Source organism: Rhineura floridana, chromosome 6 (assembly GCF_030035675.1).
Source record: "Rhineura floridana isolate rRhiFlo1 chromosome 6, rRhiFlo1.hap2, whole genome shotgun sequence".
In the NCBI taxonomy this organism is placed as follows: domain Eukaryota; kingdom Metazoa; phylum Chordata; class Lepidosauria; order Squamata; family Rhineuridae; genus Rhineura; species Rhineura floridana.
Window position 1 is genome coordinate 150,063,888 of NC_084485.1, and position 26,585 is coordinate 150,090,472.

General features: G+C 42.7%; 1 protein-coding gene across 1 annotated transcript in view; it reads left to right on the forward strand.

Moving 5' to 3' along the window:
• The window catches only part of RGS8 (regulator of G protein signaling 8), a 47,113-nt gene that overhangs the window by 12,724 nt on the left and 7,804 nt on the right, over positions 1 to 26,585 (forward strand). Inside the window, exons 4-5 of the mRNA XM_061630663.1 lie at positions 11,630 to 11,731; positions 14,103 to 14,167. Of these exons, the coding sequence (XP_061486647.1) occupies positions 11,630 to 11,731; positions 14,103 to 14,167 (167 nt within the window). The remainder of the gene's footprint in view (positions 1 to 11,629; positions 11,732 to 14,102; positions 14,168 to 26,585) is intronic.

Genomic DNA, 26,585 nt, shown 5'->3' on the forward strand with positions numbered 1-26,585 from the left:
AAATGTCTTTGTAGAAGCACATGGAAAGTTTGGCCTCTCGCTTAATATCAAAAAAACCAAAGTGCTTCATCAGCAGGTGCGAACTAGTCCCTCTGTAGCACCATAAATCCAGCTTAATGGTGCGACGCTGGAGAATGTTGATCACTTTTCTTATCTTGGCAGCCATCTCTCTGTAAAAGCTGACATCAACACTGAAATTCAGCATCGTCTGAGCTATGCAAGCATAGAGTGTTCGAGGATCAGGATATTTGCAGGGAGACAAATGCTTATTTACAAAGCCATTGTACTACTGACCTTACTGTAAAACATGTGAAACATGGACCATCTATAAACACCACTCCAACTTCTTGAAAGATTCCACCAATGCTGCCTCCGGAAAATTCTACAAATTACTTGGGAAGATAGGCGGATTAATGTTAGCGTATTGGAAGACGCAAAGACCACCAGCATTGAAACAATGATCCTCCAACATCAACTTCACTCGACTGGCCAGGTTGTTCAAATGCCTGATCACCGCCTTCCAAAGCAGCTACTCTACTCCCAACTTAAGGATGGAAAACGGAATATTGGTGGACAGCAAAAGAGGTTTAAAGATGTTCTTAAAAATAACCTAAAAAAATGTAACATGAGCATCAAGAATTGGGAAGTCTTGGCCCATGAGTATCCCAAATGGAGGTCGGCTATTATCAAAGGTGCTATGGACTTTGAAGAAGTACGAATTCAGAGCTAAAGGGACAAACGAGCCAAGCAGAAGACAAGTCAAACAAATCCTCATCGCAACCATCTTTCATCCAGAAACCTATGTCTTCACTGTGGGAGGCTGTGTGGATCTAGGATTGGCCTCCACAGTCACTTATGGACCCACTGTTACTTTATTTTGGAAGACAATCTTACTTGGTCACAAGTGATCGCCAATGAATGTACAGTAGCGGATGATGCGGTGGGGTAGTGGCACTCACCTGACCTCCCAACAACTGCTTCCCAGGAGGAAGAGGAGGTGGGACAAAGTGATGGGGAGGTCTGTGCAGTACAAATGCACCAGCAGAGCCAATCCAGGGCTTCTACAGGTGCATTTAGACCTCTCTACTGCCTTGCCTCACCCCCTTTCCCTCCTGGTAATCAGCAGTGACTTAGCTATTAGAAGGTCAGGTAAGTACTGCTGCCCCACCATGCCATCTGCTACGAGTGTACACTTAGGACCATACTAGACATACAGTGCCTTGCAAAAGCAATCAGACCCTTGACCAATGCTCTCGTATTACTGAATTACAAATGGTACATTATAATTTCATTGTGTATGACATTTTATTTTGAAACACTGAAACTCAAAATCAGTCATTGTAAGGTGACATTGGTTGTATGTTGGGAAATGCTTGTAAGAAACAAAAAACTGAAAGATGTTGATTGCGTAAGTATTCAACCTGCACTCATTAATGTTTGGTAGAGCCACTTTCGCTGCAATAACAGCTTTAAGTCTTTTGGGGTAGGTATGTGCCAGCTTTGCAAACAGTGTCGGAGGAATTTTGGCCCATTCTTCTTGGAAGATTTGGTCCAGATCATTCAGGCTGGTTGGACGTCACTTGTGGACCGCAATTTTCAAAGAGCACCACAGCTTCTCAATGGGATTGAGATCAGGACTTTGACTGGGCAACTGTAGGACATTCACCTTTTTGTTTTTGAGCCACTCCAATGTTGCCTTGGCCTTGTGCTTGCGATCACTGTCCTGCAGAAAAGTGAATTTTGAAGTGGTTACTTTTGCAAGGCACTGTATGTGTGTTTAATAAACATACACTTGCCCATGTGGCTATAAGGCAGGGTTGGGTGGGCTATTATTTAAATTAAAATGTGTGTGCAGGCCCTCTGAGCCCCTCCTCTAACTTACCTTGCCATGCATGGTTGTGTTTAGTTGTTTTGTTCCTGCCTGGCTCATTTCTGGTATTGAAGCTGGACGGGGGTGGGGAGGGGGAGGCTTTGAGCATAGTGAGGTAATGTGGAGGAAGGGGGGTTCACTCCCCTTCTATGGGCTCCTGTAGACCCCACCCCAGTTTTATAGGTAAAAGGGCAAGTATGTATTTAACAAACATGCACACATCCAGTTTGGCTTGACTGCATATCAACCGTACATTTGAAGCACATGGAGGGGTGCCAACAGGATTTCCTGGGCCCAGTACACTCTATGTAGATTGGGCCCCCTACATACCCACCCACCCCTCCTCCTGGCAATCTACTGGCAAAACCTGCTGCTTATGTACTGTACATACATGAACAATATGAACAATTATTTTGAATCTACAATCTTGATTTAAAATGTATTTATTTAACAGATTTTTAACCTGCCTTTCAGCTTTTCTGCCCACACAAGACATTTTAAAACAGTAATAAATAGTACAAAACCATAATCGTATGTTTATTAAATAACATTTAAACATTAAAATATCATTAAAAAGATAGGAGCAACTAAAAATACTTGTGCAGCTTGACTGAACCAACTCTCAGCCTAACCTACCTCACAGGGTTGTTGGTAAGACTTTACGCTGGAGCTGTAAAAATACATACATCACATAGCAGAGTTTATTGCCAAAACCAGTTGGTAATTGCAGAGCATTTTTCTTTAAAAATTGGTATTAGTTTCCTGCCAAATAACAGCAGGGACACCTAAGTAAGCCCTGCCCAATTGCCTTAAAAAGTAGGAATGGGAGGTCAGGGGAGAGAAAGAGAGAAAAGGAATAGCAACACAATCCTATGCTATGTGTACTCAAAAGTCCCATTGATTTACAGCACAATTCTAACCATGTTTACTCAAAAGTAAGTCCTACTGAATTCAATGGGGTTTACTTCCAGGTATGTGGGATTAGGCTTGCAGCTTTACTTCCAGATAGGGTTGCCAGGTTCTTGGCCTGAGACTGATCCTGTATCTTTAGGAGAAGAGAAAGTCAGCCAAGTGCAGGTGTTCGTGGAACCCTGTAATGAGAAAAAAACACAAGGTGGAATTCTTTCTTCCCCCTCCACAACTTTTAAAGATACAGAAGACCTCTTAGAGGCTGGGCCTGGCAACCAAGAGGTCTTCTGTATCTTTAAAAGTCGTGTAGGGGGAAGAAAGAATTCCACCTTGTGGTTTTTCTCATTACAGCGTTGCAAGAACACCTGCACTTGGCTGACTTTCTCTTCTCCTAAAGAAACAGGATCAGTCTCAGACCAAGAACCTGGCAACCCTACTCCCGGAAAAGGAGTATAGGATGAAAGCCTCATGTTGAGATAGGGTTGCCAGGTTCATGGCCTGAGACTGATCCTGTATCTCTAGGAGAAGAGAAAGTCAGCCAAGTGCAGGTGTTCTTGCAACACTGTAATGGGAAAAACCACAAGGTGGAATTCTCCCTTCCCCCTGCACAACTTTTAAAGATACAGAAGACCTCTTGGAGGCTGGGCCTGGCAACCCTAGTTGGCACCCCTGAGCTTATGACTTCTGCCAAAATCATGGGAACAGTAGTTTATGCTCAGAGAGCTACAATTCTCAGCACTTTTAACAAACTACACTTCCCGGGTTCCCAGATTTGGGGAAGTCATGTGCCTTAAATGTATGATGTGCATGCAGCCCTTCATTTACCCATGTATGAAATGGCACATTGATTGTATATCAAGTAAAGTTTTAAATACAATAATAAACTTTTCAATTGGCCTGTACTTCTTTTTTAAAAAACAAGAACAAAATAGATTGGTTTGTTGTTGTTTTTTTACAAAGGGGAGAATACACATATAGCTTCCAATCCCCCCCCATTTCCTTTGCCTTTCTTTTGGGAGGTGTGTCCAAGCTTTCTGAGTTGCCATTATGGAATAAGTGAGATATAATTAGTGCTTGTATTGCCTGAATCATTTAGCTTGGAAAGTGTGGGTGGGAAATGTTTTTAAAGGAAGACAAAGCAATTTTGTTCACAAATTAGCCAGGAGCAAATAAGAAATTGATCTTGACCACAGAGCTTTTCCAGCTGTATATGTTCAAAGGATGACCTTCTAGACCGGCCTTTCCCAACCAGTGTGCCTCCGGATGTTGTTGGACCACAGTTCCCATCGTCCTCAGCCAGTATTGCCAATGGTAAGGAAAGATGGGAATTGTGGTCCAACAACATCTGGAGGCACACTGGTTGGGAAAGGCTGTTCTAGACAAAGCCATCTTACAGGCTTGGGAAATTAAAAAATGTAGACACAGTTTTAATCTGTTCTAATTAGTTGAAAATAGACATGCATATAAATTAGCTCTCAGTTTCTGGTGTTCTGTGCTGACCTGTATCACTTTCAAAGTTTTCTCTGGAATCACAAAGGATTGGAGAGAGGCATGCATTCAGTCTGAAATTCTTATGACTATTTTTGTTATGAAGTTCAAGGGATTGCCAACATAGTGTCTGCAGTAGGATTGCCAGGTCAGAAGCATCCTAAACCCTGAAATTTCAGGGTGGGCCTGAGTGATGTCATGGGGGCAGGCCTGAGTGATGTCATTAAGCATGATACATTAAGCATCAACCACAGTTGCTTAGTGCTTACAATTCAAACAAAAACATTTCTCTGATTGGAAACTAAGATAGCAATCTTAGCTAAAAGATGGGGCCTGAGTAGGGAACATTTAATCTAGCCTACTTACTTCTGGAAAAAAGAGTTGAAGTGCTCTCAGGCCAGCCCAGGCACCAGAGGGCCATTGTAGGAAGAAAGGAGCCTAGTGTTGTGGAGATGTTAGATGGGAGCACTCAGGAGTAAAGATGGATGCCCCTGAAGGCTGCAATTCTAAACACACTTACTCAGGGACTAAGTCCCATAGAACTCAATGGGGCTTACTTCTCAGTAGATATGGTTTGTATTGTATTGTTGCTAAAGTTTGACTGGGGATCCTCTGCAAAGATATCTATATCCAAGTAGGGTTGGCAACACCCTGCCTGCAATGCCCTGCCCCTACCTTTTAACATGGCTGCTCCAAATATCCTTACAGATTTGACCCTTCACTTCAGAAAGAGGTCTGAGAAATGGGTAAGAATAAGAAAATTCTCTACTCTTTTCTGTCTACCCTATGGGCTGCTATAAATTCACTTTGACAGCCAACCCAATTCCAATGAATAATAATTGACAGAGAGAAAACACACATGGTTTGGTCTACCTTCATAAGCAGCAGCTTGGGAACAGCAATTGCAGCCACACTGCCCAGTATGTGAATTCAGTTTTACCACTGTTGGGCAAGAAACAAACCATTATGCAAACAACAAGGTGCATCATCAGTGGGGGCTGCAGTTAGTGCAGTAAGTTGTGGGATGATTGCTGACATGAGTGAGGCCCTATCAGCAAATAATACCTCAGCTCTGAAATCTGCACTGGTTGCTGCTTTGCTGCCAGGCCAGGTTCAAGGTGTGCTTTCCATGTTATGGGTGCCACATAGTACTTGTTCTGCTCTTGTAAGAAATCAGTCCTTCAGAGTGGCAGCACCTACGCTTTGGAACTCCCTGCCTATTGACATTAGGTTGACGCCTTCATTATACTCTTTTTGGCACCTGCTAAAAACATTTTTGATTAGCCTACCCAGGCATGTAGAAGCTATTGTCTGTTTTTATCTGTTTTTAACTCATTGTTGGTTTTTATTAATTTGAATGTTTTTAAATACCTTTAACTGTTTTTGCCAATAATTTGATTGTTTTAATTCTTTCTGTAAACCGCTTTGAGTTTTTTTTTACAATGAAACAGTATATAAATGTTGTAAATAAAATACATAAATAATTTTTAGAGTCTCTGTGGCCCTTGGGTCTCTTTCCATTTTCAGGAACAAAGGAATCTGCCTTATACTGACTCAGGCCATTTGGTGCCATCTAGCTGATGACATGGACTAGCATTGGCTCTCCAGAATTCCAAGCAATAGTCTTTCCAGAAATTGAATTTTGGACCTTTGCATGCAAAGTATATGCCCTACTACTGAGCTACAACCCTTCCCCTTAAAAAATTTTTTTTTAATTGTTCTTTTCAGTTCACTCATGAATGCACATCATATCTAGTGCAGAGAGCTGTTGCTAGTCGGGCGGTATGTAAGCTTAATAAAATAAAAATAATAATAATAATAAAAGATCCACACCATTCATTTAAAGCACATTCAACACATATTTAATTAATTGATTGATTGATTGATATCCTGCCCTCCTCCCAGCAGGAGCTGGAAGGAAGCACATGAATCACACCACAGAATCATGGAAACTGTAGTTTGTTAAGGGTGGTGGGAACTGTAACTGTGAGGGGGAAACTACACTTCCCTGGATTCTTTAGAAGTCATGCACTTTAAATGCATTTAAAGTCATGTCCTTTAAATGTATTGTGTTGATCTACTTAATAAGCCTTGCCTGCATGTAAATTGTTTTAATTATTTTTTTTACATGGAAATCAGCTATAAAGTTTACTGGGGACCATGGACTACTCACCATCTCTCAGCCACCCCAAGAAAGAAGGGCACACTTAAGATCTACAGGAAATAATCATGTACAACCATGGTGTGAAATCAGATACTTATCGGGACATAGTAAAGAAATATTTATATAAGCATGACTGTCAAATATGTTTATTATTTATACAACCTGTAAAGATATTTATAGTGCAATCCTATGTTTGTTTACTCAGAAGCAAACCTCTGGGGACTTACTCAAACAGGGAAGCATCTACAGAACTGCAACCTCAGTCACCCAACACAAAATTCAGAATCATGCCACTTTAAGCTGTTTGCAACTGTTTATACTTGTTTTTATGGTTATTGGATTTTAAAGGGATTTATTTCTTATTATGAACTGCCTTGGTTTCCAGTCACCAACCCTACCTCACAGAGTTGTTGGGAAGACTCCATACACACACACACACACAAACACACACACTGGAGATGTAAAAATACATATACCCCATATAATAGTTTATTGTCAAAACCAGTTGGTTACTACAGAACATTTAAAAAAATAAAAATAAAATCAGTATTAGTTTCCTACAAAATAAAAGCAGTGATACCTAAGTAAGCCCTGCCTAATTGCTTTAAAAATAGGATTGGAGAGGGAGAGAAAGATTTACAACACAATCACAATTCTTTGCTATGTTCACTCAAAAGACCCATCAATTTACAGCAGAATCCTAGCCATGCCTACACAAAAGTAAGTCCTATTGAATTCAATGGGGTTTACTCTGGGTATGTGGGATTAGCATTGCAGCTTTACTCCCAGAAAAGTGAGTATTGGATTAAAACTTCATATTGGGAAGGTTTTCAAAACACTGCCCTCTTCAACACCCCAGGAAAATTTAATTTTTTTTACTCCTGCACACAAGAGAGAAAAAGACTGAGAGCTATGTACTTACTCAATTTATGAGATTTTCAGATAAGCAGGAAAAATCAAGTTTTCTGACTTGCAAAGGGATCTAGCTACTGCCTTGTCAATCACAACCCTGGCTTCACTTATTGGCTACAAACCTGAAAGGGAGGGATTAGAGCAGCCAGCTACAAACTCATTTAACTGAAGTTGCGTTGAGGGGCTGACGTTTTGGTGTATATCTAGTGAACCAGGCCACCTAGAAACTTAATTTTTAAAAAATGAAAGCTGAGAGTCTGGGGACTAAGGTGACTCACCTGGAGACCTGGAGAGCACCCCAAAAATCCAGCATCTCCAGATGAAAATTGGACACCTGGCAACCCTAGACTGTGGGCACCAGTGCACTTGCTGTTATATCCTATGATGCTTATGAAATGTCTCAGTAAATACCCCCTCAAAGATACACAATGCATGAGAGACTGTTCCCTCTTCCTGCTCTGCCTTTCTTACATTGAATACCCCCTAGAACATGCCTCCATTTCACTGGATGCCAGAATGTCTACCCCCCATCTGTTCTGTTCAGAGGTGTACAAAGAGCTTCTCTCTGTGAGTGAATGTGGTGGAGGCTGATGTAAGTGCATTTTCCCCCATGGTGGGCCAGCTGAGGAGATGGGCATGCCGGCATCATTCTGGGGTCCTGTCTCTTTTTCTGTTCTTTTAGATATGGCAGCCATTATCCAATGTCCCCATAGTAGCCATTTTATGACAGAACTCGCAAAATTTCAAATGTCCTTACTGGCCTCCAAAGACCGATGACCCTGAATTGGTAAGGTGCATTAACATCTTGCCTTCCACAGGCTAGTTCCATCTATGTGCCCTCATTGTCATGACTGACAGGTGGAATGTAGAATCTGGCACAGAATTTAGATTTTGGGAGGGATCCAGATTTTGAGAGAAAGCTTCAAGTCCTCATAGTGTTGGCAAGGCAGGTGGTGTTCTAGGGCAGAAGAATTCCAGGGTGGCTAGATTAGTCAAGAAAACCTCTGTGTGGTTCCCCCCTCCCCATTTTCCCAATTGCAGTCCTCTTCCCTTCCCTTTAGTCACTATTATGGGGCAGATTAGGGAGGTGAGGCTGCAGTCAGGAAAACCTTTGAAGGAAGAAACAAGATTGGCACCCTTTCCCTTGCATACTTCAGTAGGGTTGTGTATGTGTAGAAATTAATTTTTACCTCAGGCAGCAAAGTAGCTTGAACCAGCTGTTGATCTTGGAGATATATATGGTATGTCCAGGGAAAGATCCATTTGCGCTCATTTGCAGACACATTTTTCTTACATGTTGGGGGTTCCTAAATCCACATTGGCAAAGAAGCTAAGAATATATCAGTTTCCTCCACGGCATTGACTGAGGAAGCTATTCTTGGCAGAGGAGCTTCATGTGTGCACTGGAACAGAACTGTGGATTGGTGAAAGTGTCTGCAAAAAGCTTCAGGGGTTTGAGAGAGGGATGGGATTCTTTAATCCCTAATTATAACCAGCAGCCACTCCCTGCAGGAAGAGTTCCCATGTCAGAGGCTCTGAGCACCATGTTGGCTTGAATACCCATAGCATCTCTCATTTACATACTACCTAGCATAAAAGGGGAGGGGGATGGATGGGGAAGAGACCACAACACACCAGCAAGAACTGGCTCTGTCTTCTCACTGCCACACTCAACTCTCTGTTTCTCTCTTCTTTCAAATTGTCTCCTCAAAAAGCATTTAGTCTCCTGGATTTCACAAGACCTTGCACTCCTGAATGTAGTTCTAAAAAATGAATGAGAGCGATGGTGGTGTTTTTTTCACCCACTCCCATAACACAAGAACGTGTGGTGGGAGGGGAACCAAGGAAATTGATTGGCAACAGATTGAAAAAAAAGTTCTTCACTTGGTGTATAATATATGGGATTTGGTGCCATATGAATGATGCTGACATACTGTGACTGTGCTGCATTTTGAACTTCCATGCTAATAAGGAACTGGAAATTAGTAACCAACTTCAGCATTGTGCCAGCTGCATGATGGGGTGATGCCTTTAAATGGGGGACAGACACATCCATGGAGGATACCAATGGTTTATAACTAAATGAAACCTCCATCTGCAGTATAACTCTGAATATCAGTTGGTTTGGGACAAATGGGAAAAATAGCTTTATGCCCTGCTTGTGAGGTTTCTGGAGAGTATTTATTTGTTTGTTTGTTTGTTTATATCCCACCATTCCTCTCAGTAGGAGCCTAGGGCGGCAAACAAAAACACTAACATATAAAAACAGGCATTAAAATATATTAAAACAAAACATCTTTAAAAACTTCTTTTTAAAAAAAGCTTTAAAAACATCTTAAAAAGCAATTCCCACATAGACACAGACTGGGATAAGGTCTCTACTTATAAGGCTTGTTGAAAGAGGAAGGTTTTCAGTAGGCGCCAAAAAGATAGCAGAGATGGCGCCTGTCTAATATTTGAGGGGAGGGAATTCCACAGGGTAGGTGCCACCACACTAAAGGTCTGTTTCCTGTGTTATGCAGAATGGACCTCCTGATGAAATGGTATCTGCAGGAGGCCCTCACCTGCAGAGCGCAGTGATCAACTAGGTATATAAGGAGTAAGACGGTCTTTCAGGTATCCTGATCCCAAGCTGTATAGGGCTTTGGTGCCTTGAACTTGGCCCAGTAGCAAATGGGCAGCCAATGCAATTCTTTCAACAGCGGGATGACATGTTAGCAATACCCTGCCCCAATGAGCAGTCAAACCAGCTGCAGCTTCCAGACCAACCTCAAGAGCATCCACACATAGAGTGCATTACAGTAATCCAACCTGGAGGTTACCAGTGCATGGACAACAGTTGTCAGGCTATCCCAGTCCAGAAACGGCTGCAGCTGTCTTACCAGCTGAAGCTGGTAAAAGGTGTCTTAGCCACTGAGGTCACCTGGGCCTCTAGCGACAAAGAATTCAGGTGCACCCCCAGACCACAGACCTGCTATTTCAGAGAGAGTACAACTCCATCCAAAGCAGGCAAATGACCAATTATGTGAATTCGAGAACCACCAACCCACAGCACCTCCATCTTGCTAGGATTCAGACCCAGTTTATTGGCCCTCATCCAGCCCACCACTAAGTCCAGGCACTGGTCCAGGGCTTGCACAGCCTCTCCCGATTCATATGTTGCAGAGAAACAGAGCTGGGTATCATCAGCATACTGCTGACACCTCACCCCAAATGTCCTGATGACTGCTCCCAAGGGTTTCATATGGATGTTAAACAGCATTAGGGACAACTGAGCACCCCAGAGCACAACTGTCAGTGGGTGAAAGACAATAATTCAATGCTATTCTCTGAAAAGGACCCTGGAGGTAGGATCAGAACCACTGTAAAACAGTGCCTCCAATACCCATCTGGCCAAGGCGGCTCAGAAGGATACCATGGTCAATAGTATCAAAAGCCACTGAGAGATTAAGTAAAAATAACAGGATCACACTCCTCCTGTCCTCCTCCTGATAAAGGTCATCCACCAGGGCAACCAAGGCCGATTCAGTCCTATAACCAGTTCTGAATGCACACTGGGATAGGTCAAGATAACCTGTTTCATCCAAGAGTACTTGCAATTGCTGTGCCACAACCCTCTCAATCACCTTCCCTAACAAGGGGGTATTTGCAACTGGGCAGTAGTTGTCACAATCCAATGGGTCCAGGGTGGGCTTTTTCAGGAGCGGTCGGATCACTGCCTCTTTCAGATTGACTGGAACCACTTCCTCCCACAACGATGTGTTGACCACACCCTAGATCCACTCGGTCAAGCCCCCTCGGCAAGCTTTAATAAGCCAAGAAGGGCAAGGGTCAAGAGGACACGTTGCTGGCCGCATCGTTGCAAGCACCTTGTCCGTGTCATAAGGCTGTATCAACTGAAACCGATCCCAAGAAACTGCAGCAGATGTTGCACTTATTATAGATGCATCCTGGCTCTCCTCCATGGAGTTCAAGGTTCGCTTTGCCCCTGCCCCATTTTATCCTCACAACATCCCTGTGAGGAAGGTTAGGCTAAGCAATGGCGACTGGCACAACCAGTGAAGTTCATGGCTGTGTGGTGATTTGAATCTGGATGTCCCCAGTCCTAATTCAACATTTTAACTAATGTATCACACCAGGTGTAGCATCTTGCTGGCCAATATTTGAAAGAGGTTGGTGGATTAGATGGATCCAGGATCTGATCCAAGAGAGCTCTTTTCATGCTATGCTGTTAATTGTTCTCCTTCTCTCCCATTTGCTCCCCTACCTTGTATGACTGACTGCAGAAACAGAGGGATGAGGACTCGCCTGGGATGCCTGTCTCACAAATCAGATTCGTGCAGCGACTTCACAGCTATCCTTCCAGACAAACCCAACCGGGCTTTAAAGTGAGTAATGGAGACGCAATCCACCGTCTTCCTTTTCAGCATTGTTTTCCTGTTTTCCCTAGTTATATTTTATTTATTTTTATAATTTATTTATTTATTATTTGATTTATACCCCGTCCTTCCTCCCAGCAGGAGCCCAGGGCAGCAAACAGAAATGCTAAGAACACTTTAAAACATCATAAAAAGACCTTAAAATACATTAAAACAAAATAACGTTAAAAACACTTTAAAAAGCTTTAAAAACATCTTTAAAAACAAAAATAGGGTTAAAAACATTATTAAAGAAAACGTATTAAAAGCAATACTAACACAGACACAGACTTTTGTAAAATAGTTGGTTCCCTGATGGGCCAGGGTTAGAATTCTCTCAGAAGTTAGGAGGCATGTACAATTACAAATAGTATAAATGAGAGATAAACTGTACAATGCTTAATTTCAAGTGGGCTCTGGAACCTCTCTCAAAAGATGGTGGTAGCTCTCCAGAGTCTAGACCTCTCATATGCATCCAAATCTCAATTTGCTTTTCTTCTTGCCTGCTCCTCTAAACATGTTTGCGTGGAATGTTCTTCCCTTGCCACACTGTCATGGCCCCAGTACACAATGGTGAAAGGGCCAGACCACAATGATTAGTGTGGCTCATTCTGAAGCACAGGCAATGGCAGAAAGTTGCTGGAATCAGGCCAACAAGTCCTGTGATTTTGAGGTCTGACTGCAAAGATACAAGTCAACATGTCTGGACAGACCAAGGGGTACTGCTGGAGGCAGGTGAAAGGGCAGTAACTGGCAGGGAACAGGCAGAGGAATAGGCTGACAGGTGGGTTAGTGGCTTCCCTAAAGAACAATCTTTAGAATGATGAAGGGGGTGTGAGAATTGGAGGGAGAAATATCAATAATTTAAGATATGCAGACGATACCATACTACTAGCAGAAACCAGTAATGATTTGAAACGAATGCTGATGAAAGTTAAAGAGGAAAGCACAAAAGCAGGACTACAGCTGAACATCAAAAAGACTAAAGTGATGACAACAGAAGATTTATGTAACTTTAAAGTTGACAATGAGGACCATGAACTTGTCAAGGATTATCAATACCTCGGCACAGTCATCAACCAAAATAGAGACAAGAAATCAGAAGAAGGCTAGGACTGGGTAGGACAGCTATGAGATAACTAGAAAAGGTCCTGAAATGCAAAGTTGTATCACTAAACACCAAAGTCAGGATCATTCAAACCATGGTGTTCCTGATTTCTATGGATGGATGTGAAAGTTGGACAGTGAAAAAAGCAGATGAGAGAAAAATCAAGTCATTTGAAATGTGGTATTGGAGGAGAGCTTTGCGCATACCATGGACTGCGAAAAAGACAAATAATTGGGTGTTAGAACAAATTAAACCAGAACTGTCACTAGAAGCTAAAATGATGAAACTGAGATTATCATACTTTGGACACATAATGAGAAGACATGATTCACTAGAAAAGACAATAAGCTGGGAAAAACAGCAGGGAGTAGAAAAAGAGGAAAGCCAAACAAGAGATGGATTGATTCCATAAAGGAAGCCACAGACCTGAACTTACAAGATCTGAACAGGGTGGTTCATGACAGATGCTCTTGGAGGTCACTGATTCATAGGGTCGCCATAAGTCGTAATCGACTTGAAGGCACATAACAACAACAACAACAACAGTTAAAAATAAATACATAAACAGTAGCAGACATCCCCTACCCAGCTCTGATCAGGACTACAGTGCTGAAGAGGGGGGCTAGCCCTTTCCTCCTATGTTGTTTTTATGCTTAAAATCCTCCCTCCAAAAGCTGCTATTGCCCTATCGGGGAAAACTTACAAGTGCTCATATGATACCTGTAATTTTTCCTTCATATGGCAAATAACAGACTGATGGGGTAGGGATTTTCCATCAGGAAAACTGTGGGAGGGTTAACACTTTCCTTCAGCACTGAGATTCTGGTCTTATTTCTCCCCTTTATTAATTTATTTTTAACAAAACCACAGGGGATGCTCTGAATCACAGATCTCCCACTTCAGATCTGCTTGCATTGCCCAGAGTGGAAGAGTGCACCAGGGTGACCTCACCTGGATGAGAGGAATTCTGGTCTAAGATACCTGCATCCTATCCCTTTCTCCTTCTCCAATCTATTCCAGCATTCAACAAAGTTTTTTTTTAAAAAAAGAACTCTAACTTCTGTACAAACATGGAAATACAGAACAGAACATTAACTGACCTCTAATGTTGCACAAGTTATTTTGGTCACAGAATATGACCAAATTCTGTCAAGTCTGGGCTATTTCACTATAGTCCCAAATCCCTTTTCCACTTGCTGCCATGATCACTGACTGTCCCTTTCTTTATTTTAGAAGATTATCAACAGAAGAAGCAACAAAATGGGCAGATTCTTTTGATGTCCTCCTGTCCCATAAATGTGAGTAGAGGTGCATTTCTCCTGCAATATATTATTTGTCCTCACTCCTGATCCATTTGCTACTTATTTAATGATAAGCTTTATGTGTTAACTGCTTTGTAACAGCCTCCAGGGGAAGCAGAATGCAGTTCTCTTAAGAGGCATCCTGAACTGGTACGCTTTGAGGATTTTCACATACATGTCTTAAATTGCCTTTTCCTTAATCCAAGTCTGTCATGTAAATATAAAATCTATGTTGACGAGAAAATATGATTGATTTTTCTTCTGTACTATGTCCCATGCTGGTAATATTTCCCTGTGGCAAAAGCTGTGTATCTTAAACACTGCTCTTTAAAGCCATTGCATACTCATCTATAATCATGAGAGTTGGAAGGGACCTCAAAGCTCATCTAGTCCAACCTTCTGCTGATGCAGGAAGAACAAATTTGGTCCCTCATCTATGTGACAGTCTTTCAGATATTTGGAGATGGCTGCCATATCATCCCTTAATTGTCTCTTCAACAAGCTTCTTCATGTAGTGGTAGAAATTCCCATGTCTAGGGGCCAAACTTTACACAACAGGGGCAACCATATTTGTTTGTTCATGTCTCTGCCCTGTTCATATATACAATGGAGGGGAGAGATAATGCTTAGGTTTGAATTGTTACATAAGAAAGGGGCATGTTAGCAAAGGGAGCTGATCCTTCCCCAACTTCCATGCTTTATCTTCCCACCAGTGGAGACCGGTGGCTCCAATGTCAGTGGGGCAGTGAATCTGCTCTGGGTTTCAATCTGAACTTTCAAGTAGCTGTCCAACTCAGCACCTTGGACAGATCTGTGAAAGTTAAACTAAAACCCAGAGCAGATTCACTGTCCCACTGACATCAGAGCCACCGGCTTCCACTGCTTCCCATACTTTGGATGCAGTCCTAACTCCGTGATCAGCACTGCTAGAAGGGTTAGAAATGACTGGAGGTGTCCCTCAGCTGGTTGTGGGTGCTCTGCATCCACTCCGTCCAAAGGCCCCTGCTGTGCCTGCTAAAAGCATGGTTGGTCAGGAAGCTACTGATGGTAGCATTACTGTTGGTAGCAGCCCCAGTAAGCCCCAGTGAGTGTTATGGAGTGTCAGGGCTTTGGATACAGTGGTGGCTCTGCACTCCATTCCATCCTGCTACTCCGTGACCAGAGTTGGGATTGCGCAGCCCATCACTTTGAGTACTTTTCTCCTTAGAACTTGCTCATGTCCAGTATCTGAAGGCTCATGTGGCAGTAAGGGAGGGAAGAGTTCTGCTCTCCTCAGCAGTATGCCATTTTTGCTATAAACATTAGACACTCCTCCCCTCAGATTTATATGAGAAGAGGGTGAAGAACAATAATAGGAACATAGGAAGTTGTCTTATATCAAGTCAGACCATTGGCCCATCTAGCTCAGTATTGTCTACACTGACTGGCAGTGGCTCTCCAGGATTTCAGGCAGGAGTCTCTCCCAGTCCTACCTAGAAACGCCGGGGATTGAACCTGGGATTCTTTGCATGCAAAACAGATGCTCTACCACTGAGCTACATCTAGGGATGGCGTTTGGTAGCTGGTTCCTATCCATTGGAATTTTGACAGGCCATCTTTCAGTACCGATCCACCATTTTTTTGTTCCCAATTGTTTGCGCGATTGCCAATTTGCAGTTTTTTTCTGGCAAAACAAATCACATAATTGCAAACAAAAATCCTAATGAAAACGCTTATGCTGTAGGCACTTGTTCCACAGAGTTAAGAATGCATCAGCATAGAGGAAAGCTGATTACAAAGACAATAGCGTAAAATTCGGAGCTCATTTAAAAAAATAAAAAACATGCCGATGAGAGCTGCAACCTGCCACAAGAAATCAACGCCGGTCTGAAAACAATGCAGATTGTCAGATTATGTCAAAATCCAGTAATAAATCCAATTTAGTGAATATTCTCCCCCATTCCTAGGTATGGTCCTTCCCCCAACAATGACTGCCTACTGTGTCTAGTTTGGCACTACTTCTCCCTTCCCTCTCATCATGCTTAGTGCAACTTACTGTGTGTCATGGCATCACCCTGTGGGAGGAGTTTTTCTGTGCCCTTCCTGCTTCAATGCAGTTGACAGGATTGGGGGGTTCACAACATGATGGTGTCATGACATGCAACTAGTTTTGCTGGACTAGACATTATAGAGGAGAGTTAGAAACAGAGATGTTGTTTTTCACACGTTGTCTGTTGTATCTGGTAAGGATGGGCATTCCCCTGCAACTTGGGTCTGCTGTTCCTTCACGGTCTCTTTAGATTCCAGACAATGATGAGCTTTAAGATTTTTCAAAGCTGCCTAACAAGTTAATTAAAATGAATGGGAATTGGGCATTCAAGTCTCTAAGGTAGGCTGCAGATCTCCACCCAAGGTGCTCAGTAAGGAAAAGCTACTTATTTGAGTTGTTACACAATATAATTTATGTTAGGAAAGAAAAACCCATAATCTACAATTTTCATATAAACTTTATGTAAATCTCCAGCACCATATAATCAACATACTTTCTCTCACTTGTAACCAATCAATTATCCCAGTGCTAGTCATGAAAATATCCTTCTGTTCCACTGACAAATCACACTGGGAATGTTCAGAGTTCTCCTGATACAGGATATAACCTATAGCTTTTACCTTTCAGAACCTGCAGGATGTTAGTTTAGCTAGCTGTAGGAAATGTTTGTCTAACAAGACTCCTTTCCAAAAACAGACACATACTGGATAGGGTGGGCCCTTGCTGCAGGACAAATGGCCATACTGTGTATTTAAAATGCAAGAGGTATATGTACTCTACTACTGGAGAGTGCATAGTCCAGAACTAAATCTAAAACAGGGGGGAGAACCCTGCTAAAATGGTGAGGTATTGCTGTAGGGGAGGAGGAAGCCTTGCTGTATTAAAGGATTTCATGTATCCAGACTAAAGAAAAACAATCATTACCTGAGGCTTTTGACAGCCACTGTCAGAACAGACAATTCTAGGCTACAGAACCAATGGTCTGATTCCATATAAGGCAGTTTCTTGTGACCGATTCCATCTTTTCAATGATTTGGCTCTCCTGCAATAGACTGGTCCAGTAGGAAGCAATCAGCCTCAAAAGATTTTTTTTAAAAGACCTGTTAAAAACACACATAAAAATCCAGAGCGGGAGCTATTGCTTATTAATAGTGATGTCATAGCAATAGGTGCCTTTAACGGAAGCAGAACCGCAGCTCAAAATGCAAAAATTGTATCACAACAGATTCCCAGGATAGTGCAACATTCCAGGGAACAATGCTTGGAGACTAATTATGACTCAGAACACTATTTTAAAATGTAACCAAGATGAGGCAGCATTCTAGGGGACATTGTTAGGAGCCCAGTATGATTCACATAGAATTTTAAAATGCAGCCTTATTTAAAGTAGTACCGTACTGAAATCTCTCCGCAGTTTTCTCCCTCTTCGAAAGAGGCTTCCGCATTTGTCCCATTCTTTGGTCCCTTTAGAATTTCACTAGGTGTGGGGTTTTGAGCTTACTTTATCATTTTGAAGTGACTGAAGGTGGTATGTGTGTGTTTCTTCCGCCACCCCAGTAAATGTTTCTCCATCACTCTGTAGTCTCCCTGGCTGCCTGCACGTCTGATCTGAAAAAGCCCCATGGGAGGTGTTACCTCATTATGTCTTTCCCTGGGCTTTGACTGGAGTCTGGGCAACTGGGAGGGTTGCAGAATGCAGACCACTGGCGAGATGTGGTAGTGACCAGTGTGGCGGTGGGGCAAAGCAGCAGGTCTGCCCTCCCAACATTGGCATTGCTACAGATTATCAGAACAGGGCCCGGGGAGCGGAAGTGTGGTGGTGAGCGAAGGCATTGGATTGGCTCCATAGGTGAGTGAGTGAAAGAAAGAGCACCCACAAACACCCCATGGCCTCCCAAAAACTAAGGCAAGTGTTATAAAAACCTGTACTCAGCCCATGAGAATTTCACTGACATTCACCCACCCCCTTTTGATAATTTTTGAATGCTATTTCTTTTCATTATTTGATGGGAAACTGTTGAAAAAATGCAGGACAGATTTTTGTCACACCACTAATTTAAAGTGGTAAAGAAAGGATAGGAAAAGCAAAGTAAAACCCAGTTATGCAACGAGAGGCATTGGAAAGTGCTGAAATATGCTGATAAACATGGGTTGTTATACTTGGCGGTCTTCCTTTATAGCAAGCCTATTTTCGTCCTAGCTGTAGGTGTCTGTGAACTGAACAGTTTTGAGATTTCCAAATCAAATATTTAAATCCATTTGCTGTCACAGAACTGGCAAAGCTAGTTAGTTTTTTTAAAAAAAAAACACAAGCTCACATGCTGTTGGACAAATATGCTTCAAGTATGGGGGCCACATAAAGTTTATGATCTTATAACAACTCAAAGAATCTTGTAAAGGTGCTGCCATGTCATTGTAAACAATGAAAATAAAATTTGTCCTAATTCATTGGAATGTTCAACTGAAAGAGATGACAGCCAAAGCAAGATGGAAACTGGTAGGTCCAGGCCTCTGAAATGGACTAGGAACTTAGGTCAGGACCCTGGACAAAGATTAAGGTGCTTATTCAGAATTTAGTGGGTTCAGCCATCCAGCAGCTGAGGCAGAAAGAGCAAGTTGTCTCAACACTGGCCTGGAGCAACCGTCAGAGTTTAAGAGTTTGGACTAGGTAGTTAAGATTAAAACCTTGCCTTTTGAATGCTGCATCTGACCAGTTAAAGAGCTTTTTTATGCAGCTGTTGGCATCTTCTGGGTATCAGGGTTTCAACCCCTGGGGGACTTCTGCAGGGAACGCTCCTCAGGTCTTTCCAGATCCTCTTAGGAGTCCATGGTCCAGGCATCAGAGTCTGGTGGCAGAGGTATCTCCTTGGCATTCACAGCATAACCAGTAGACACCAATGCCATGTGTATGTATGAGGACTCTACGCCTGAGGATTTCTGGTTCAGGGCCATAAAAATAATGAGAGGAAACCAGAAATTAACATGGTTAACCCATGGTTAACCCATGGAAACAGAAACTGACACTGGGGCAATTTTTTGGATATTCACCACTAATCCTCTACCCACACTTCACAGGAAACAATAAAAAGGGCTGTATTTATAGACAGAATGTGTTTAAAGGCAAAGGAACCTTTGGAAACCTCAATAGCTTTGCCACTCCACACTGGTCAGGCTGGTATTGCAATTATCCTTTATTTTTAAAACTCTGAAAAAACGTGGGAGGCCAACAGAGGGACTAGTGGGATACAACAGGCTGACAACAGCATCTTCTGGATGCTCTACAAAATGTGGGTGAAGAAAGGATGTCAGTTCTAGAGAAAAGAGTTAGAAAGGCTTCTTTCTTTGCTTGGCACAGCTGGGTACCATGGTCCATGTATTACATTTGAACTGATGATAAAACTCTGTCTGTAGGGACTGACTTGTAAAAGCTATTTCACAAATACTAGTCATCACCTGATGTTGCAGTCATCAAGATGATCATGTCTCTGTGAATTTACTCTCACTTGCTGTACTTAGTTATCTTTCCTGTGTTCATATCTCTGAGGACAAATAATGGCTTCTTGGATGCTAAATCTCAGTCTGGGGAGTAGGGAAGAAATGGGGAAGAGAAAGAGAGAGACACACAGAGAGAGAGATGTGGACATGAAATGACAGAGAGGACTCACTCTCCCTGTATATTTTATGCCAGGAGAGAGAGTCTGACTAGATGGATGAAGATTCCTTTTGACAGAATGCTGGAAGAGATGCAAAACAAAAGCATATCTTGCAGTGCATCACAGGGCTGGACACATGGCTCATCATTTATCCAACATCTAGCAGGACAGTGTGTCCTTAAATCCTTAGTTGGATTGCAGCTGTCAAGCCATAGGGGTAAAACCATGCTTGCAATTGCTTTGGCTCACTTTGGGAAGATTTTCTCCCTCCCTCCTGCTCTGGTGTGTGTGTGTGTGTGTGTATGTGTCCTTGCATGCGTGCGTGTGCACACTGTGACTTCTATGATCCTTCCGGCAATTCCACTTTCTCTGCCTCTCTTCCCATCATTCATTACTGAAAGTGTATCACATCTTCCCACAATTTTTTTTTTTTTAAATTCCCATCAGGCTCACAGTGCTGGTGAAGCTGGAACTATGTCAGTTTTGAGTGGCTGTCAGGATTCAAAATATTAATATCTGATCTAAACAATGCTAGTGACATTGAAAAGTCAAATACCTGTCCCAGTTTTTAAAGCACTGACTGGTTTACATGCCAAATCAGACTTTAAGCTCAGTCACTGAATGTGTATTGAGTAGGGCCAAAGTATATGTGTTGAGGGCAACCTTTTTAATAAATAAATAAATAAATCCCTTCCCCTTTTACATCAAGAACATGAGAAGGTTGTGTTTAATTTTGATATCTAAAAGGGAGTGCGAGGGAGAGAACTGAACTCTCCTCACACTCTGGTGCTTCAAAAACCTTTATTCCAGCTCAACCACAGTACCTGATCTGGGCTGAAAAGAAAAGGGCTTGAAGCAAAAGAGCACAGGGAGGTAAGCCTGGCTTGGGCAGTGAGGAAAGGGTCCAGTTTACCTTACTTTGTGCTCCTTTTGATGTTAAAATAAATAAATAGACCTCCCCCCAAACCCTTGCTCTATATGTGAATGGGATAACTATGTGAACAGCCAATAGGGCTTCCTCTGTCATATTTAGTTTGGCCTTTAGACTGAAACGAGATTTTATAGAGATAAGTGGCGGCTGGTGGCTGACATGGGTCAGTGGGGCAACGGAATCCTCTTCAGGTTTTAGTTCAAACTTTCAAGGAGGTGTCCATGGTGCTTGAAAATTTGGGCTGAAACCTAGAATGGATTCCACTGTCCCACTGACATGGAGCCACCAGCTGCCACAGTTAGTGGGCTGAGCCATTTTTAGTGCATGTCAGACTAGGACCTGGGAGGCCCGGGTTCAGATCCCCATACAACTGTAAAACTCAGTGGGTAACCTCAGGCCAGGCAGTTTCTTTCAGCCTAACTTATCTCACAGGCTTGTTGTGAGGATAAAATGGGGGAAAGACTGTGTATGCTGCCTTGAGCTCCTTAGAGGACAAGAGGATATAAATGTAACAAATAAATAAAATCTACATATCTAATTTCAGCCTTAGGCTTGAAACAGATGAAGACAGTTGGAAAGGGAGATTGCTGTTCATGCCATGTACACATCTCATTTTTATATCTGATAACAAGGCTTTGTCAGTTTTTGTATCACTTCAAAAACCTTCAAAGCCTTGTTTGACTAGAAGTGACAGTGGGGTAAGAGAACTGATTGTGTACATCATGAAGGGTGATGCTGCTCCCAATCTATGTTCAAATCCATTGCCCATCTTTTGCCTAAGAAGCCACATTTGATGTAAAGGTTGCATCTCTTGAAAATGGTAGCCACCTCCTGTGGTTGAGCCCACTCCCATGTACCTGCCAAGCATTCCAAACCATGTGATTCCTCCCAGAATCAGGCAACGGGGATGGAATTTCTGAGGAGGGAGATAAATATGAGAGAACAGGCAACTGACAAGAATGAAAGGGTATGGGAAATGTCAAATGGATTGGATGAGGACGAGAGAAGCAGATGTTACAAGGGGACATAAAACAGCAGCCCCACATCTCATCCTCTCTTCCCCTTTGGTAATATTAAGTAATACAAAACAAGCAATGTGAGCTCACCGTGCTATGAGATCACTGACTGTTGTTTGAATGGTAGGGAAATTCAGCACGGTGACACTGCATTACACATTTTGGATTATTAGAGGTCACTGCAGGAGAGAGTAGTGGGTGTTGATGATGTGGGGCTGCTGTCTGCAGCGGTGGCTGTGCTGTCTTCCTGCAGTGTCTCATTTCAGCTTGTGTGATAGGAAATGTAAAACATGCAGGTTGAATGAGGAGAGCACCCGGGAGTTTGATGGCTGAGAGAGAGACAAAGAGAGGAGTAGGAAGCACAGTGGGAAAAGAGGAGGGCAATAAAGCGTCAGCTACCAAGCATCATTGCCTTTTCCACAATTTGTTTTCTTTATACAGCTATCAAGTAAACTGAAAGCAGGAAGCCATTCAGAGGTCTGTGTAGGATCGCCTATCTCCAGTTGCTGATCTTGCCCTCTGCTTCCTCTTGGCTGCTTTCTAGGGCAAAGAGGTCTTTCTCAGCATATCAATCATGAGAAAATACTCTCCTTTCATCAGAGTGTGCTTGGTTCCTCACGTCCTCTGGCAAGCCTTCTGTTTCCAGAAAACCCAGTGAGGATGTTGGACAGAAAGGGACAGTCAGTGAACACATGATGAAAAGCTGTTTATGTTTACTATGGGGGAGGGGAAAATACCATTCCCAAGAGGGTAGCCAGTAAAAAAGCTATGGGATTGGAAAAACTGAAGACTAGTGAAACATTTGCTCATAAGGCAGTGTCTTAAACTGCTACATTCCTGATTCCACACTGAAGTCAGACTTCTGTTACTTTCCTGGTTGCCAAAGTATAGCAAGTACCCATAACCCAAGTTACTCTGTAAAACTTCAGTGTCTGGTCTTTAGTTTGCAGTCGATAGATTTGGACATAAAACATGGAGAACTTTGATCGTATGTAGGAGAAAAGCCCCTCTATTTGGCCATATTCACTTTATCCTGACCCCAAATGCAATGAGACAAGTTAATGTTACATAGGTTTTAATGGGACTTACTTGGGTGGTTTAGATTGCAGGTGGGAGAATCACATAACTAAATATTTTTCTTACAAAAAATTCCCTGCTCATAGAACACTAGCACATCAGAGAGAAAGTCTGAAGTGGAACTCCTATCTCTTGCATGCTGGTTTTCTATTCAAAAGGATTTTTTTTGTACAGAGAAGTATTCAATCATGTGAACCCCACACCTACAATATATTCATTATTTATTTTGTTTGTTATACTTATAGACTACTTTTTGTCACACTGTGACCACCAAGAGGTTTCCAACATACAAATAACATCACACATCACTTAAAATTCATAAAACAGTTAAAATATAACAATGTCAAAATATAACAGCACACACAGTCTTAAAAGCTAGAGAACCCTAAGCAAACCCTAAAAACCTAGGAGAACGAGTGCATCTTAATGAGGCAATGGCATCTTGACAGTGTTGAGGCTATCCATGCCTCTACAGCAGCCTTTCCCAACCAGTGTGCCTCCAGATGTTGTTGGACCACAATTCCCATCTTTCCTGACCATTGGCAATGCTGGCTGAGGCTGATGGGAGTTGTGGTCCAACAACATCTGGAGGCACACTGGTTGGGAAAGGCTGCTCTAGAGGGAGGAAGTTCCATAGACGCCACTACAAAGAAGGCCCTATCCCATGTCAGCACACTATGAGTTATGTCTGTCGGTGGGACAATAAGAAAGGCTTCCTCTGCTGGCCTCAGTGTCTGGGCAGGTTGGTATGAGGGGAGGCATTCCGATACTTAGGTCCCAAGCCATTCAGGTCTTTATATGTTTAAAACTAACATCCTGAATTGGGCCCTGTAACATATATGCAGTCAGTGCAGATCCCGTAGAACAATGGATCATATTGTCGTCATCATCCAAACAGGAGCCCAGGGTAGCAAAAATCAAGTGATAAAACAATAAGAGCATCTTAAAAACAATGTCAATGCAGATATGATCACACAGAGGTACTAGAAACCACTCTGGCTGCTGTATTCTGCACTAGCTGCTACTTCCAGACAACCTTCAAGGGTAGTCCTACAAATTTATTTATTAAATTTATATCCCGCCCTTCCTCCCAAAAGGAGCCCAGGGCAGCAATACATAAAACATGTTTCAATAATCTAAGTGGGGAGTGACTAAAGAATGCAAAATTGTGACCAGACTATCTCAGTCCAAGAATGCCCATTGCACTCCTTGCCACCAAAGCCACCTGGGCCTCAGGTGACAATGCTGGATGCAGGAGTACTCCCAGACTGTATACCTGTTCCTTCAGGAAGAGTATGACCCAATCTAGGCCAAGCTCCCACTTCCAAGACATGAGAACTGCCCACCAACAGTGCCTACTATGTGTTAACGGGATTCAGCTGCACTTTACTGACTTTCATTCAGCCCATTACCACCTCTAGGCACCAGCTCATTCAGCCTATTACTACTTTCAACACTGACACAGCTTCATCGGGTTCAGATGATATGGAGAGGATATTGAGCCCCAAATCTTTTCATGGCAGCACCCAACAGCTTCATATATACATTAAAAAGGACAAGATGGAACTCTGTGGGATCTGACAGCACAACTGCCAGGATACCTAGCAGTACTCACCCAATGCTACTCTCTGGAAACGGCCCCACAGGCAGGAGTGGGACCACTGTATTGCCATGGCTCCAACCCCCAATCCTCTGAGCCAGGAGGATACCACGATTAATAGTATCAAAAGCCACTGCAAGTGGGAGATCAAGGAGAATCAGCAGGTCACTGTCTCCTGATACAACTCATCAGCAAAGCCATCTAAGTGCCAAAAGCAACCCTCAGGCTGGATTGAAATGAGTCAAGATAATCAGTTTCATCTATGTACGTCTGAAGTTGCATGGCCACAACTCTCTTGAGCATCTCACCCAAGGAGGGAATATTAGTGATTGGGCAGTCATTATACAGAAACTCAGGGCCAGCAAGGGCCCCTTTAGGTGTGGACACACTACTGCCTCTTTCAAGGCAGCAGGAACTACACATTCCTGCAGACAGTGAGACATTAACCACTCCTTGCACCACCCAACAAATCCCCCCCAAGCTGGCTCTCACAAGGTGACCAAGAGTTGAAAGGATAAGTAAGTAGTCGACTGAACTCCTTCAACCATCTTCTCCACATTCTTAGGAGATCAATAACTAAAACTTCCCAGACAACATGATTAGATGGTTTTCTAGACACTCCCTCCAAGATTGTCCCAATTAATTAGTTGTACAGCCCAAACACAGATTTACTATCTCTGTGAGAACCACAGCTAACTTTAATTGGATCAGGGTTAGTGACTGCTGTACTTGTAGAGTTGGGTGACCACTCGCTGAATCACCAAAAATGAGGAAATGAATCGCCAAAAAAGGGGGAGGGGGACAAAAGAAGACACTAATTTACATAAAAGTTGCATGTGGTCATTTAAATGTGTAGATGCAGATTTAGACATAATTACTATAATTTAAATAGAACTACAATACATCTCAGCATAGTGGGGAAGGCTGACCAGGTGACCTGTGCATCGCATCCGTTGATGGGCGACTTTAAGGCTCTGCTACCAAGGGTTCGTTATCTTAATGTACACCTTGGACCAGACAGGCAGACCTTGAAATAAAGGATTCCTGCAAACAGAAGACTGTTGTCTGACAGCCCGTCCAATAGAATATTGTCATCTGCAAAGTCTCCTGCAGGAGAGTATGCCATTCTTGTTTACCAAGCAACAAAATTAAACACTCTTCTTAAAGGCCCTCCCCTCTATTTATAGCCTTCAGCCCAAGAAACCCAGGCACATTGTTCAAAATATCACAGTTACTAAGCACCAAAGAGATAAGGGCACTTTCACTATCTACCTCAAGCCAGCAGCAAGTGCTTTGTGTTCCCCTCTGTCAATCTGTATTAAAGTGGCAATGATTAGAACAAGGATGATCATTCTCATACACATATGGAAATTACAAATGTGTTGTAAAGAGCCAATGTGTTGGAAATGGTACCCTGGGCACATATTCCCATTCAACCAGAAGCTCATTCAATGGTCTTGGGAAGGTCACCGTTTTAAAAAATGAGAAAACTGTCCTCTATCATGGGCTTATTATCAGCAGGGCATTTTGTCCAATAGAGTATGGAGATCCGTTTTCTAAATCCTCTCATATGCTATATTTCATATGAGAAAGTAGTCGTGTTTACCGGGACCTGCTGCATGTCACAGAATGTGTAGAGTCCACTCTACTTCTGACTGCTGGAGTGGGGGGAGGGATACCTTTCCCAAACACTCTCTCATGCAAAACAAAAAAATCATGGAAGAAAACAACAGCTGGACGAAAGGTTCTAGCCCATCCCTTTGCCTGTGTGCTGGTTTTCCATTTAAATGAATTTTTAAAGTAGGGAAACATTCAAAAAAGGTTATCATCCATTTGCAGCCCGAAGTGGTACAGTCCATTCTACCACCACAGCAGTTCACCATCTCATTCTGCTCCATGTGTAGGCAAAGCCTACCCCAAACTCCATATAACATGTAACAATGATGAATGGGCCCCCTCCCTTACATGTAGAAAAGTAGGAGCTTCCTGTAGGGGCAAATTGGGAACAGAAAGGCAATGGGGGCACAACGTTTTCCTCATCTGCCATTTCCCCCAAGTGGCTTCTCCTCATGGGGTTTTGAAGGTGAGGATGCATAAAAGGCCCTGCAG